The sequence below is a fragment of the Hemibagrus wyckioides genome, linkage group LG10, assembly GCF_019097595.1.
Source record: "Hemibagrus wyckioides isolate EC202008001 linkage group LG10, SWU_Hwy_1.0, whole genome shotgun sequence".
Lineage (NCBI taxonomy): Eukaryota > Metazoa > Chordata > Actinopteri > Siluriformes > Bagridae > Hemibagrus > Hemibagrus wyckioides.
Window position 1 is genome coordinate 23,625,273 of NC_080719.1, and position 17,188 is coordinate 23,642,460.

At 41.5% G+C, this 17,188-nt stretch overlaps 1 protein-coding gene across 4 annotated transcripts in view; it reads left to right on the forward strand.

Annotated features, from left to right (window-relative positions):
* The window catches only part of syt7b (synaptotagmin VIIb), a 130,990-nt gene that overhangs the window by 103,112 nt on the left and 10,690 nt on the right, over positions 1 to 17,188 (forward strand). For all 4 annotated transcript variants that reach the window (XM_058401068.1, XM_058401070.1, XM_058401069.1 and 1 more), the window contains 2 exons: positions 15,090 to 15,213; positions 16,276 to 16,543. In XM_058401068.1, the coding sequence (XP_058257051.1) occupies positions 15,090 to 15,213; positions 16,276 to 16,543 (392 nt within the window). The remainder of the gene's footprint in view (positions 1 to 15,089; positions 15,214 to 16,275; positions 16,544 to 17,188) is intronic.

The window sequence follows — 17,188 nt, forward strand, 5'->3', positions numbered from 1 at the left end:
TGTTAGCTTAGCTAGCAGAACTGAAACTGACAGCAGAATAATGATCAGCACTTCCTTTTGTGTTGGATGATGTTCTAACTTAAATGGCACCGTTTCCTTGGCAACACTCCAACACCAGCATCTTAATTTGGTCCAGGCCCAAAATTTTGAAGGACATTTAAACACCTGCCCAAAACCAGCAGCCTGAAGAAGTCAAAAACACCAGAGCCCGAAAGAACTGAACCAAATCCCAAAATACTGGAGGCCTGAAATCAGCCCATGAGCTCATGCTGGGTTCATCAGCCAGAACAGAGAGCATGATGGGATGGCACGGGGAATATACAGTTCAAAAGTCTTAGCACCTTTATATTAGTAATAGAAATTTGGGTCTGTAAAAAAAACATTTCCAAAAATTCTGTTTACAAGCTGAAATACATAGAAGTGTTTTTTATGTCAGTAAAATAAAAAAGTAGCATCTTAGATAACAAACTGTTTTTCCTCTGTTTGTCTGTCACTCTGTCTGTCTGTCTGTTCCTCTGTTTGTCTGTCACTCTGTCTGTCTGTCTGTCTGTTCCTCTGTTTGTCTGTCACTCTCTCTGTCTGTCTGTTCCTCTGTGTCTGTCTGTTGCTCTGCCTGTCTGTCGCGCTGTCTGTTCATTGCTCCATCCTTCTGTCACCCCGCCTGTCTATCTGTTGCTCTGACTGCCTGTCTGTCACTCTGTCTTTCTGTCACTCTGCTTATCTGTCTGTCACTCTGTCTGTCTGTCACTCTGTCTGTCTGTCTCAGATCCTCAGAAAACACTTATTATTTTAGACCATACTTTATACTATATACTAAATAATGCATACTGATATTCCGACACGTCTTTCACTGCATGTATTCCTTCTCGTTTAGACTCACAGCACCTCTCAGTCTTCTGTTCTTTATTTTATTGCTCAACCTGCAGATTTCATAGCAAAATGATTCCAGATTTAATTGCTGTAATTAATTCTAATAATACTGTTTATATTACCTTACACGTGTATATATCGTATACGTTTATATGTCTGAGAAGATATTAATAAGCACAACACTTGCAGGATGAAGTATGGATCCAGGATAATATCTGAGTGGATAAATTGTCTAAATCTATTGTTATATTGAGATTTGAGTGAGACCCAGCACTGTGGAGTTGCCGGGCAACAAAAACCTGGTGAAGACCTTGAACGTTCTGAGTTTCTGATTTCTTCACTCAGAGGTTAGAGGGAAGCTCATTGAGCAGGATTTCATTCTGAAGAGCAGAGTGTGGAGATGTTGATATGGAAGCAGGATCTAACAGCTGAGATTATTAAGGAATTGCAGTAATTGCTGCTAGAGGCAAAGGCATGGACGAGGCTGTTTGACTCTCAGCGGCATGAACACACACACAAACTAGATGTTAATAGGGCCAGGAGGAACGTTCATTTCCATAATACAGGTGTGTGTGAGAGAGAGAAAGGACCAGCTTGTTAGCAGTCAGAAATATCTAATGATCTTCAGCTGGGAATCACATGCTCCAGAGAGCTCGGAGTGGCTGCAACTGGTGGCAACCTGTGATTAACAGCCCACTGCTTCACACATGTATCTGCTCTGAAAAGCTGTTGGAGGAACCACGGGCTTTGTTAGAGTGCAACTTTATACACCTGGGTTCATTTCATATCTATAATAAGTCCCTTTGTTTCCCAAATACAGAGTTTACACCTGTGTATACAGGCCAGTCTGGAAGGTCCCTGTTGAGGCAGAAGACGTTATTCTCCATCCACCTGATCTTCACAGATACAGGTTCTCCAGGTTTCCATGAGGCTGCGGCGTTAGCAATAACCAGTGTTGAACTTTTGCTTAACCGAACCTTTTTCTCATGGATGTGCAAGGAATAATTCAATTATTTCGATCAGGTGGAATTTGAGGTGTGAATTTGAGTCTCTTCTTTTTGCAGCAGGATGGAAAGCTGTAGGTATCATTTATTTAAGAAATGTATATATATATACAGACAGGTCATAAATATTTGGACACCGACAAAGTTTATGGTTATTGTAGCTGTCATCCTATCACACAATACTGGATTTGGAATGAAATAAAGCTCAAAGTGCAAACTTTCTTCATTAATAAGAGGATTGAACATTATAGGAATTCAGCAGTGCCCCTCCCATCACCCTCTTTGACAGGAACCATAAATAAACATCATCATAAATGAAATCATCATCCTTAATTCTTGGTTGCAAATCTTTTGCATTCATTGACTGACATTCTGGAGCCCAGAGACGTCACCAGATGCTGGGTTTCTTCCCTGGTGCTGATCTACCAGCTCTTTACTGCAGCTGTCTTCACTTCCTGTTTGTTCTTGGAGCATTTTATCTTCAGGTTTAGCTTCGGCGAACTGGATTCAGAGCGAGAACATTTTCACTTCTCTCCGTCCATCTGCAAAGCGAATTCTGATGAATTTAGAAGCTTTTGGCTGAATGCGAGCACACGCTATATCGCTCCACACTGCTTTTCGTAGCAGTCACGTCATCAGTAAATATAAGGGAAGCTGCCGTAAACACACCCACACCGAAGGATGAGATGCTACGCTTTAGATTATGAGCAGTTCCTTCATTTCTTCATACGCCTCCTTTCCCATCATTCTGCTACATGATGATCTACACCGCATCCCTCCAGAGAATAGTGTGCAGGCTTGTTTTTTTTGGCATTCTGATCTATCTATTTTTGAGCCTCTGGTGAAGCCTTTTTGTGATTGTTGACTTTGACTTTGGGCTTCATCTGGCCAACTGTTGTGAAATAGTTTTTCTCCAAGGAAAGTAGTCATACTCCATAGCTGTTTTTTTTTTCATGGTCTTTCATTGTTAGGATAATTTACATTTGTTGCTATCTCTTTGGTAAATTTGTTTAGCCTAATGATGGCTTTGGATTTCTGATTGAGAATTAACAATAACAGACTCCCAATGCTACACAATGCTTCTAGATGTTTGCTTAGATGTAAGTGAAATAATGAGGGACTAACACAATAACAGTTCTTAATGAATAAAAACTATTCTTTTACCAATAAGTCTTCATCACAACTGAAAGACGAAGAAGAAGAACTGAGGGCCTTTATTATCACCACGTGTACTTTACAGCACAGTGGAATTCATTTCTTTGTGTATTCCAGCTGTGGAAGTTGTGTTCAGAGCGCAGGGGCAGCTTTGATACAGCACCCCTGGAGCAGGGAGGGTTAAGGGCCTTGCTCAGTTGCTCCCAACAGTGGAGTTTGGTAGTGCTGAGGCTTGAACCCTGATCCTCCAAGCAACAACCCAGAGCCTTAACCACTTGAACCACCACTGCCCCGTATAAAGAAGGCACCATAGTTATGGCAAAGCTTAAATCATATAATAACTGAAGATGTCAATTTCCCATAAAAAAAGTAGGAGCGTTATGAAGATAAGATAGATGATACCTAAATACCTGAAGGATCCCAGTGAAAGATTTGGTGAGAGGCAGAAAATGAGAGCAAGATTAAGTAAGAGAAAACTTTACAGCCAAAGAGAGCTTTTACAGCCTCCTCCACTGGGAACTCGGCTCTTATTTAAACCTCAGATACTCAGATTTAAAATAAAATAATCATCTTGATCATGCGAGCCCCATCCCACTGCCCCCTTTTTCCAGCCCCATGGTGTGTGTCCCAGTTTAAAATGAATCACACATCTCAGTCTCTAATCTGATGCAGCTCACTTCTCGGCTTTCTCTGCTGAGTGGGAGTGTAATTATGATGAAAAAGAGTGCAGTAAACGTGTGTTGTTATAAACCATTTTGTTTTCTTGGCACAGCTGTTTGCCTGCGAGTTAATGGTTGCATTTTGTTTGCATTCAAAGTGAAACCGTAGATCTCCATATCAGAGCTCTGTAGAGATAACAGTGTTGTTCTGTTCACAGTGCAGTGAACCACTTGAAGAAAAAATAAATAAATAAATAATGAAATCTTTATTTAAACATATTTCCAAACGATGTAGCTGGTATGAGTAGAGAGTTTCCATCTTCATGTCATCTCAGTTTCAGCCATCTCCAGGAATGGCTGAAACCATCCAGCTGAAAGTTTTCTGCCAAATTGGTATATAATTTAAACACATGGTTTTGATAAGTATACTGACTGTAGCACCTTGAGTTGAGGAAGGGGACGATATGGTGTTACATACACACTGCACTCTTATTTTGTCTTCTTTGCTTTATGTGTGCATTATCACTGGAGCACACAGTGTGAGGGATTTATTTCAGGTGAATCGGTGATTCTGTAGGTAGCTAATTTATGCTAGTTTATGTGGGTGTGTGTCCTTGGCTATGGCACATGAGGATTAGCTTGGAATAGTGCAAGTTAAGCAGAGATGTTGTGATTGGCCAGGCATTGATTAAGAAATTGAAACCGTGCTTAAAGACTCAGAGAAATGGTTGCAGCCTGTGACTTGCACTTGATGGGCTCTGTTACAACTCCAGATGAAGTCGACTCAAAATGATTCGTTTTTTGGAGGGGATGATGATGATAACTACAGATAACAGCCCGTAATATGTGTCTATGAATCCTGTCACCTTCTTTAGGGAGTGGAGTATTCACCACATTACATTTACAGCATTTGGTAGACAGCCTTATCCAGAGCAACTTACACTTATCTCATTTTTTTATACGACTGAGCAATTGAGGGTTAAGGGCCTTGCTCAGGAGCCCAACAGCTTGGTGGACCTGGATTTAAACTCACCACCTTCCGATCATTAGTCCAACAACCTTATGAACTGAGTTACCACAGTAACAGTAACATCATCACATCACCATTACATCATCACATCACATCACATCACATGACCACATTCCATCACCAAATCACATCACCACATCACATGACCACATTCCATCACCAAATCACATCACCACATCACATCACCACATCACATGACCACATTCTATTACCAAATCAAAACACTGCATCACATCACCATATCACCATGCCATCACCATCACATCACATCACATCCTTACATCATTCAGTGTGAACTGTGATTCTGTGGCAGTAGATAAACTCCATGCTTCCTAATCATTAGGGAAGTGCAGACCAAACAAGAAACCAGTAAGAGATCTCAGAGAAAGGTTCTCTCTCTCTCTCTTTCTCTCTCTCTCTCTCTCTCTCTCTCTCTTTCTCTCTCTCTCTCTTTCTCCCTGTGTCTCACACACACACTGGATTGTTGTGTCATTTCGTCAGCAGATGCAGCAGACCCGAGACAGACAGCTTAAATCACTGTCGGAAAAGTTTTTCCCATCTCTTTCATACACATATTGTCTCTGTCTCTCTCTCCCTCCCTCTGTCTCTCTCTTTTTCTTACACACACACATAGGCAATGGCCAGGGAGGGAGTGCTTGGTATCTTCATACTTATGAAATGGAAATAAACACAAGTGTGACAGCAGCAGCTTTAAGAAGCTCTGCCCTGCATATACATGCCTCGTCAATCTGTCTCTAACACTCATGCTAACGTATGCTAAGCTGAACGCTTCAGAGACCACATATGAGAACAGCGGGTTAGCGACTGTGTGGTAAGGCTAAGCGATGCTAGCGTGACCCAGTGCTTAGCCTTTACATGCTCTAGCACTCCATTTAGAAACCTTTATCCAGGACTCTGAAACACAGAGTGAGATGAAGCTATCTATTATTATTATTAGTAGTAGTAGTAGTAGCATTTTATTATTATTATATGAATCATTATACCTCATATCTGGTACAAAAAGCTTAATAATAATAATAACAACAAGCAAAAGACAGTAGTTGCATAATCCTACACTCTTAAAGACTCTCCATTTCTGCATGTGTGTGTGTGTGTGTTCAGCTGGTCTCTATAAGGCAGTGGAAGATAATTGAATGGAAATGAGATGGAGGTGTGCAGTGGCAGGTGTCCAGCTAACTAACAGTGACGTGTGATCAAAGGTGAAACACACAGCGCCGGCGCCGTCATTCTGATCTATTTTTAAACCGTTTCTCATAAAAATACTGAAAATGCTGCAGCTTCAGCCAGCAGAGGAATGTGACTTTAAAAAAAAAAGCAGATCCTTCCGCATTGTCTCCTGTGCTATTGTTTTATTACCTTTATTCTTTTCTATTTTCCGGCGGGGTTTTTTTTTGTTAGCGTTGCATGTACTTTGCCATTCTTATGGTATTATTCCGCTGTATCGGTTATTGAGATATATTTCTAATCATGGAGACATTTGATCTTGCTGTGATCTTGGGAATCCATTGGATCTGTGGATCGAGTAGTTCAGTCACTCAGTCGGATTGATTGCAAAAAAAATCACAACTAGGTATCATGGACACCAGAAACAATTCCCCTCCAGACCACCAGAGGACACCATTATTCATTTCTGTTGATTGTGCTCATTGTATGTCTTGTTGTTCACTTGGTTATAGTTTGCTTGAGCATTAAACGTCACCTGCATATGTTCATCTGTGTTTGTGATTTCTGTTATGTTCAAGCTTTCCTAGCCTAGCCTAGCCTTCTGTCTGTGTTCTTTTATTTATTGCATATTGAAACCTTCTGCCTTCAATTCCACTAGCACAAATGAGCCCCGGGTTCCTAAATGAACATGTGAGAAACATCATTGTATGCCAAATAGAAAGATAGGTATTTAAACTAAAACAAATGATTGTCTATATTTGACCTTGCTGTGAATTTGACCCTGTTTGGATCGATTATAAGGTTATAACACTGATAGTTCATATAACTCCTTCAAACATCCATCCACTGAGACAACTTGGAAATACACTATATTGCCAAAAGTATTCGCTCACCCATCCAAATAATCAGAATCAGGTGTTCCAATCACTTCCATGGTCACAGGTGTATAAAATCAAGCACCTAGGCATGCAGACTGTTTTTACAAACATTTGTGAAAGAATGGGTCGCTCTCAGGAGCTCAGTGAATTCCAGCGTGGAACTGTGATAGGATGCCACCTGTGCAACAAATCCAGTCGTGAAATTTCCTCGCTCCTAAATATTCCACAGTCAACTGTCAGCTGTATTATAAGAACGTGGAAGTGTTTGGGAACGACAGCAACTCAGCCACGAAGTGGTAGGCCACGTAAACTGACGGAGCGGGGTCAGCGGATGCTGAGGCGCATAGTGCGAAGAGGTCGCCAACTTTCTGCAGAGTCAATCGCTACAGACCTCCAAACTTCATGTGGCCTTCAGATTAGCTCAAGAACAGTGCGCAGGGAGCTTCATGGAATGGGTTTCCATGGCCGAGCAGCTGCATCCAAGCCATACATCACCAAGTGCAATGCAAAGCGTCGGATGCAGTGGTGTAAAGCACGCCGCCACTGGACTCTAGAGCAGTGGAGACGCGTTCTCTGGAGTGACGAATCGTGCTTCTCCATCTGGCAATCTGATGGACGAGTCTGGGTTTGGCGGTTGCCAGGAGAACGGTACTTGTCTGACTGCATTGTGCCAAGTGTAAAGTTCGGTGGAGGGGGGATTATGGTGTGGGGTTGTTTTTCAGGAGCTGGGCTTTTAGTTCCAGTGAAAGGAACTCTGAATGCTTCAGCATACCAAGACATTTTGGACAATTCCATGCTCCCAACTTTGTGGGAACAGTTTGGAGCTGGCCCCTTCCTCTTCCAACATGACTGTGCACCAGTGCACAAAGCAAGGTCCATAAAGACATGGATGACAGAGTCTGGTGTGGATGAACTTGACTGGCCTGCACAGAGTCCTGACCTCAACCCGATAGAACACCTTTGGGATGAATTAGAGCGGAGACTGAGAGCCAGGCCTTCTCGTCCAACATCAGTGTGTGACCTCACAAATGCGCTTCTGGAAGAATGGTCAAAAATTCCCATAAACACACTCCTAAACCTTGTGGACAGCCTTCCCAGAAGAGTTGAAGCTGTTAGAGCTGCAAAGGGTGGACCGACGTCATATTGAACCCTATGGATTAGGAATGGGATGTCACTTAAGTTCATATGCGAGTCAAGGCAGGTGAGCGAATACTTTTGGCAATATAGTGTATAACACACAACAGAAAAATGTCCCTGCCCATCTACATGAACCTTTACTCTATACATTAATGAACCATGAAAGCAGAAAAGCTGTGTGTGAGACCTGTCCGTCTGAATCATTTTGATGTACAAAAAAAGATGATAATGTTTAATCCATCCTTACACCAGACCGTGGCTTGACCTCGGGAAGCACTGACCGGAGCAGAAGCTAAGAAGCAGGTTACTAAAGGCTGCTCCTAACATCAACATGCTTCTCAATGCTAATGCATAGTGTATTAGCATGTTAGCTTGTGGAAAACAGTAGTGGCTCTAGACAGCAGCAAGCAGGAGCTGAAATATTCCCCCCAAATCTGATGTAAGGGAGACTTGAGAGCCATACATAGTACTAAACCAGAACCTCACACAGGAAGGTTCTTCAGCCAGTGATTTCAGATGGGATCAGGAAAGTTTTTTAACATTTTTAGTCAGTGCTTATTTTTGCTGTGTTGAAAAATCTGTTGCTTTCACACACTGCTGTCGCATTTGAAGTCCTTTGCTCTCTAATGAAAAAGGAGAAAGGAGAAGTCAGGTATAGCAGCAGCTATACTTTTTTACTGATCAGAGATAACATAATGACCACCTGATTAATACTGTGTTGGACCCCTTTTGCTGCCAAAACAGCCCAGACCCATCGAGGCATGGACTCCACTAGATCCCTGAAGGTGTGCAGTGGCACCAAGATGTTAGCAGCAGATCCATTAAGTCCTGTAAGTTGAGAGGTGGAGCCTCCATGGATGCTTAAAGGATACTGACCACTGCAGACTGGGAACACCCCACAAGAGCTGTAATTTTGGAGATGCTCTGATCCAGTGGTCTAGCCATCACAATTTGGCCCTTCAAACTCAAACTCGCTCAAATCCTTACACTTGTCCATTTTTCCTGCTTCTAACATCAACTTTGAGGACGAAATGTTGACTTGCTGCCTAATATATCCCACCCACTAACAGGTGCCATGATGAGGAGATCATCAGTCTTATTCACTTCACCTCTCAGTGCTCAGAATGCTAGGCCTGATCGGTGTATATTATTTTTGGAATGCTGAGAGAAAAAGCCAGAGAGAAGCCACTTGTGATATTTGCTTCATCTCTGTTACACAGTCTCTTCATCCTCTTGTTTTTGTTCTACTACATCCTACTCACAAGACTTCAGATGTTACTCCAGACTCGTTGTGTGTAGGATTAAGTAGTGTTTATCTTGTTTCTCATTTCTCCCTCCTACATTCCCTTCTTTTTCCTTCCTCCTGGTTTCCTGCCCTCGTCCCTTTGTCTTGAGCTCTGCTCTGATATTAACACGTAGACGTCAGAAAGTCATCTTGTCTTGAACGAGAGATGTTTGGGTGCATCCTTGGTTTTCGATGAAGGATTAAAACCTGAGCTCCCACTCCTCTTACACAAGTGCTCGTCCTGAATAACACACTCACCCCCACACACACACACACACACACACTGCCTCATAACAATGCATCTAATCACAAACAGACATTTTCCACATGTGTTTCTCAGTTTTTAGCTGCTTTTTACACTCAGCGTGTCTCTGAATCGGCCCTGATGATGATAACAGAGTGAATCATTAATGCCGTCATGTGTGTGTGTGTGTGTGTGTTTCATAGTGATTAGGAATGCTGAGTGTTTTATTCCAAGCTCATATGTTACATGGTCTTTGCTTCTGTGATGCAGAATGGACTGCATGTGTGAAGCGCATCGTTGTGGTACCGAGCCTAAACTTTCCACCAAAAAAAGACAAGATGTTCTGTAAAAAGGTTTTAACTAACCTCTAGCAGTCGAGAAAATGTTTTATTTATTTATTTTTTTTATGTATACTACTCATTTAAAAAGACAGAACCAAAAAAAAAGTCCATCACAAAATAAGGCAGCGTGTGTGTGTGTGTGTGTGTGTGTGTGTGACCTCTTTAGTCTCCGTCTAAATTATTTTGATGTACAAAAAAGGATGGAATAAGGATGATGATAATGATGATGATGTTAAATCCATCCTTACACCAGACTTGACCTCAGGAAGCATTGACCGTAGTAGAAGCTCAGAAGCAGGTTACTAAAGGCTAAAAATCTCTGGACAGAAAGAAAAAGCTTTGTCTTCTTCGAGTGAAACGGTTGCATAATCGCGCTTCGTCCTGAAGGAACGTTACGACAGCAGCATCCTGACTTTCACTCCCACGCTGAGCGAAGAACTGCAACAAAACAAAACAAAACAAAAAAAAGGTTAAGTTCGGACCTCTTCAGGAATATTTACATTTAGAAGAGCAAATCCAGTCTTTATTACTTTCGCTCTGTCTTGCAGATGTAAAGCCTGTTGCTGTTTTTTCTTAATGAATCTCTGAAAAGTGTACTCATTAGCGAGCGACTCGAGGCACTGTGTGTATTTCTGTCAAACTCAAACAAACAGTGTGTATGCAGGGAGTCATTTATATTCATACTGTTGTCTCAGAGAGATTGCAAATCTGCTAACATGGCTTATAGTGAAGGAAAGGAAAGTCTATCAGCATGGTTTCATTCAGACAATACTAAACTGATGGATCAGTATGGAAGAATAGCTCATACTATCAAAAGCATACACCGATCAGACATAACATTCTGAGCAGTGACCGGTGAAGTGAGTATCTCCTCATCATGGCACCTGTTAGTGGGTGGGATATATTAGGCAGCAAGTGAACATTTTGTCCTCAAAGTTGATGTTAGAAGCAGGAAAAATGGACAAGTGTAAGGATTTGAGCAAGTTTGACGAAGGGCCACATTGGATCAGAGCATCTCTGTTCTGTTGTAGAAAGGACATTAATCAGCTACAGTTACATTATTTTCTGTTTAGTGTCACCCAAATGAGGATGGGTTCCCTTCTGAGCCTGGTTCCTCTCAAGGTTTCTTCCTTATTCCATCCCAGGGAGTTTTTCCTTGCCACCATCGCCACAGGCTTGCTCATTAGGGATAAAATAGTTTAATTATTAAATGTAATGATTTACCCTTATTTCTAGTTATTTAGTTATTTTTATTTTCATTTTTCCCCTCCCCTTTCTCTGTTTTTCTTCTTTTGTAAAGCTGCTTTGAGACAATGTTCATTGTAAAAGGGACTATACAAAATAAATTGAATTGAATTGAATCTCCAAAACTGCAGCTCTTGTGGGGTGCCGGTCTGCACTGGCCAGTATATATCAAAAGTGGTCCAAGGAAGGAACAGTGGTGAACCGGAGACTCATTGATGCACGTGGGGAGCGAAGGCTGGCTCAAATTGGCTGTTGCTCAAATTGCTGAAGAAGTTAATGCTGGTTCTGATAGAAATGTGTCAGGATATACAGTGCAGGATGGGTCAGGGCTATTTTGGCAGCAAAAGGTGGACCAACACCGATATTAGGCAGGTGTTCATAATGTTATGCCTAGGCTGTGTATATAAAAATCCAAAACTGAAATCTCTTATTGAGATATGTTTACAGACTGCAAATGAAGCTCAGGTTTGCTCTGATGATCTGGAAATATTTTCCTGACCCCACTATAGTGCTGTGTAGAGGGTGCGATATTAACTCAGGGCATGTGATTATTTAGTCAGCCTGATTATTTAGAGAGCTTATTTTAAATGTAAAATTATTATTATTATTATTATTATTATTATTATTAATATTATATATCATTAAATATTCTTTTTGCTATATTAGTTAGTCAAAATAACACAGACTTCTGTTTTTTTTAGCTTTACCCTGATCTCTCATTTCATGCTCCTAGCTGCCTGCGCACTTTACCTTTTATGGAGTTTTATGGGTGTCACTATATGCAAATGAGCTGAGCCATGAACATTTACATACAACTTTAGAGCAAGATTGAAAACGATGATATTCTTATTAGTTATAAATTACAGGAGCTCTAAAACGGGAGTTAAATTGTACTTTTAGGGAAAAATCTTGCTTTTTATCAGTTAAAAACAGATCAGGCGAATGTTTTTAATTCGCACCCCAAATCTTTCCATTGTTCAAAAATATCATCGGAAGGAAATCCACCACCTTTACAGAGCCAGTGAGAAGTATTCCAGATGACGTGACTGAAGTGTAATCAGTGATATTACACAGATCCGGTCCCTTCATCATTAGACTCAAATGCTTCTGGCCACCTGTGGAGATGAAGATAGACTTACAGTATCCATTATTCCTGAGAATTAGCCTGGAAAAAAGGGAGAGCGGTACTTTTCTGTAGTTTGATTCGGCTGCACTGGTCACACTGACCACAGATCATCATCATCATCCTCCTCATCATCATCATCATCATCATCATCATCATCATCACTCCCCGCAGAAAATGACACTTTAATGCAATTTCTGATGGAACTACTTTCAAAATGGAATTGAGTGTGTGTGTGTGTGTGTGTGTGTAGAGGAGATGTTATATGCCAGATTCTAGCCCTGCGATTTCAGCTAACCGATCAGTGACCCAGATCATCCCTCGAGCAAAGGCCACCGAAGTTACTGCAACTCTTTTGACACCTTGTAAAGACGTGATCACAGGAAATCTTCCTGAGCGTGTGCTGTAGACACCGTGTGAGGAACATGTCAGTCATCCCATGGTGTTTGGAAGTCTCTTGTGTTTGATCATTCTTGCAGCCGGGAAATGATGCATCTAGACTGTATTGGTTACATCACTGGATCTTCATATGGTCTTCACTGGGGATCAAAGGAAAGGAAAAATAACTGCAATGACTACATCAATACCGGATCACTGGTCACATTCTGAGAAAATCATCAATCTAACACGGTGTGGAGGAAACACAGCAAGAAGAGCGCACAGTAAACACCTTAATCTGTATGAAACTCCACAGAGAAGATCTTAAAATGTTGAAGCGAATGCCATTTTGGTATTCTGTCATCATCACTGCTGAATGCTGGATACTGATTGGTCAGAAGGTGCAGATTAATGGTCAGTTAGATTTGAGGTTTCTGAGAAAACATTAGGGCTGAACTGTCTTATTCATGATGTTAGAGATAAGTCATAAACCTATTTGTCATGTTTCATCTGCTCTATAATATCAGAGCTCTGAGTCTTAGCTTAATAGTGACCCGTATTGATGTGAGGCTAGCATTAGCTACTTCACATGCTGGTTAGTACTTATTATTCATCACCATGTCTTTTCTTTGGTGTAACTTTCATGTTCTGTAGCTTTCCTGTCCTGTGTAGAAGCGATGAGTTCACCAATACTGAAATATTTTACTTGCAGTGTTGTTGATTATGAGAATCAGAGGGTCAAAACCATACAGTTTAATAGAATGCACCTTGTTATCTCCTATAGCTAACAGGATCAACACACACACACACACACGCACACACATACATTTTTTATTTGGATTATATTTTTAGCACCTCTATGATCCATGAATAGTGTTAAAATGTGTGTGTGTGTGTGTGTGTGTGTATAGAGAAATGCTGACTGAGAAGTGATAGTTCTCTCACACACACACATTTTTGAATTATGATTCATTGGCATATATGCTGATGTAAATTAAAATGTGTGTGTGTGTGTGTGCGCAGATGCCAACCTCCTGGTTTTCTCTGATTAATAACACTCACAGATGCTCGGCGCCCCCCTCCGCCGACTCCATGTTACTGCAGGATGCTTTATAAAACATTTCATTACACTGATTTGAGGTAAAAGTTCTGCTACTGTTGAAATAATTTCATTGCCACAGACTCTGGCTCTGAACACGTCATCTGGTGAAAATATAACCAATAAATATTTTACACATCACTTTTTTTTTCTACAGCTGAAGAAAAGGAATAGCTAGCTAACTTAGCTAAATGTTTTAAGTATGCTAGGTTTGTGAGCGAGTTAACATGCTCATCCTCAATCATACACGTTATTAGCTACTTAGCTCACATACACTATATTGGCAAAAGTTTTGGGACACCCCTCCAAATCATTGAGTTCAGGTGTAGTTTTTCAGGGATTGGACTCGGCCCCTTAGTTCCAGTGAAAGGAACTCTTAATGCTTCAGCTTCATACCAAGACATTTTGGACAATTTCATGCTCTTTGTGTGAACAGTTTGGGGATGACCCCTTCCTGTTCCAACATGACTGCACACCAGTGACCAAATCAAGCTCCATAAAGAACCCCATAGAACACCTTTGGGATGAATTAGAGTGGAGACTGTGAGCCAGACCAAAACTGGGACGTCTGCCTTTACATGCACATGAATGTAATATGGAGTTGTCCCGCCCTTTGCAGCTATAACAGCTTCAACTCTTCTGGGAAGGCTTTCCACAATGTTTAGGAGTGTGTTTATGGGAATTTTTGACCATTCCTCTAGAAGGGCATTTGTGAGGTCAGGCACTGATGTTGGACAAGAAGGTCTGGCTCACAGTCTCCACTCTAATTCATCCCAAAGGTGTTCTATGGGGTTGAGGTCAGGACTCTGTGCAGGTCAGTCAAGTTCCTCCACACCAAACTCACTCATCCATGTCTTTATGGACCTTGCTTTGGTCACTGGTGTGCAGTCATGTTGGAACAGGAAGGGGTCATCCCCAAACTGTTCCCACAAAGAGCATGAAATGGTCCAAAATGTCTTGGTATGAAGCTGAAGCATTAAGAGTTCCTTTCACTGGAACGAAGGGGCCGAGTCCAACCCCTGAAAAAAGATTTGGAGGGGTGTCCCAAAACTTTTGGCAATACAGTGTAGCTTTCATTATCTATTCTCTTTTGAACATAATCCTTACTGACATCTTGAGTTTAATACAGAGCTTTTATACTGACCAGCGAGTCCAGCTCGCTCAGCATGCTGTGCTGTGAAATCTCCACAGCTTTTGGGCTCAGAACATTATCATGCTGTTTAATATGCCTTTAAAGCTGAAGGAAGCTGATGGATTGGATCAGAGATCCTCATAGGACTTTTATCATGGACCTGCTTTCCTTTGATTTAAAAACCTTCTGACAAAATTCATAAACAAAATCATACTTTCAGGAATAATGTGGTTATTTCCTGGTCTTGTCCTAAGGCTGGTTTGTATCTGAGAACAGCATTGTAACAGTATTGTATATACACTGACCGCTCACGTTTGCCTGCAGAGCCATCGGGAACAAGGCCAACAGCAGTCCTAAAGGTCAGACCCCAGATGAGAGCAACCGCCGCACGGACCCTAACTCCTCCGTCTCTGACCTCGCCAACTCCGTCACCAGCGACATGCTCATGGTAAGAACAAACAACGTGTGGAGAAGTGCTTTTGTCTGTTTTGTGGACCATCTGCTTCATCCATCTTTAACCAGTTTTGAGTTGGATAAAACTTTAACCACATGATGTGATAAGTAAGGGGTGGAAGTGGTGCTTTCTCTCTCCCACTCCAATCACACACACACACACATGTTGAAAAGAGCTGTTTCTGGGGAGAGCCTGGTAATTAAAATAGAAGCACATCACCATGGGGGCAGTCAGGAAACATCTTTACCAGGTCTGTCTGGCATTATGTGGGTGGCATGGTGTTCTTTCTTTCTGTTTTTTTTTTCGTCCATGCCTAATGATGGTGTTTCCACTTGCAGCAGTGAACTTTCCCCAGACTCTGATTCCAGCTTTGGCTAATTTAACAAGTCACTCGCCCTTTCTTTATTAATTTGTTGCCTGGAAGAAAGAACTCCTGTATCTTCACTTCCTGTTGCTCTGGACATCACCTCATCTGTTGACCTTAAACCTCTGCACAATTGCTTTATGTTAGAACTTTGAAATAAATATCTTTTTTTTCCTACAGCTCTGATTTCCAGGGTATAGTGGTAGAGTTCACATAAAAGCCACACCCATGTCCAGGCTAGACCACAGCCACTTACACACACACACACACACATACACACACACTTATTTATTTATTGTACATTTACTGTAAAATTCATCACCTCTGAAGCTTTGTGTAGCTTTGTTTCTCTAAAATGTGAGTGTGAAATAGAGAGAAAAAGCTGAAACAAAACACAGTCTTTCTCTCTCTCTCTCTGTCTCTCTCTCTCTGTCTCTCTCTGTCTCTGTCTCTCTTGCTCTTTGCCTCTCTCTCTGTCTGTCTCTCCCTGTTTCTCTCTGTCTCTCTCTGTCTCTCTGTATCTCTCTCTCGGTCTCTCTCTTGCTGTTTGTCTCTCTCGCTCTCTGTCTCTCTATTTTGCTCTTTGTCTCTCTCTCTGTCTCTCTGTCTCTCTCTCTCTCTGTCTCTCTCTCTGTCTGTCTCTCTCTCTCTCTATCTCTGTCTCTCTCTCTCTCTCTCTCTCTCTCTCACAGTTGTCTCCAGGCTCTGAAGAGGAGGAACATGAGGGTCCAGTGTGTGAGAAACTTGGTCGAATACAGTTCAGCGTAGGCTACAGCTTCCAGGACTCCACACTTACCGTGAAGATTCTTAAAGGCCAGGATCTACCAGCAAAAGATTTCTCCGGAACCTCAGACCCGTTTGTTAAAATCTATCTGCTACCAGACAAGAAGCACAAACTGGAGACTAAAGTGAAGAGAAAAAACCTGAACCCTCACTGGAATGAAACTTTCCTGTTTGAAGGTAAACAATCTCTCTCTCTCTCTCTCTCTCTCTCTCTCTCTCTCTCTATCTATCTATATATCTATCTATCCATCTATCTTTCTCTCTAACTCTCTCAACATCTCTATCTTTCTCTACATCTCTCTCTGTCTCTATCTCTCTCTATGTCTCTATCTTTCTCTCTATCTCTCTCTACATCTCTAACTCTCTCTCCATCTCTCTCTACATCACTATCTCTCCCTCCCTCTCTCTATCTCTCTCTGTGTCTCTCTCTCTCTCGCTCTTTCTCTCTCTCTTTGTGTGTCTATAAAATTCATAATACTTCCACACAGCTATTATGACCATAATCTCAGTTTTTTATCTCGCTGCATATTGTCCAGAAAACAGAGTTACACCCTTTACTTGATATTATTATTATTATTATTGTTGTTGTTGTTGTTGTTGTTGTTATTTAAAGAGGGTTAAGCTAGTGGATCTGAAATTGATTCACAAATCACGACCGTGGAATTATATTGGTTTCCCTCTGATGTCTGTTAGAAATAAATGAATGTGCAACAGATGGTGCCACAGCTATCCGTGGTCAGGAGTCCAAGAGAGCAAAAGTGTCTGAGGGGAGGGGCTTGGTCCGTCTGCTCTGTCCATCAGAGCGATACTGGTCCGTTACTG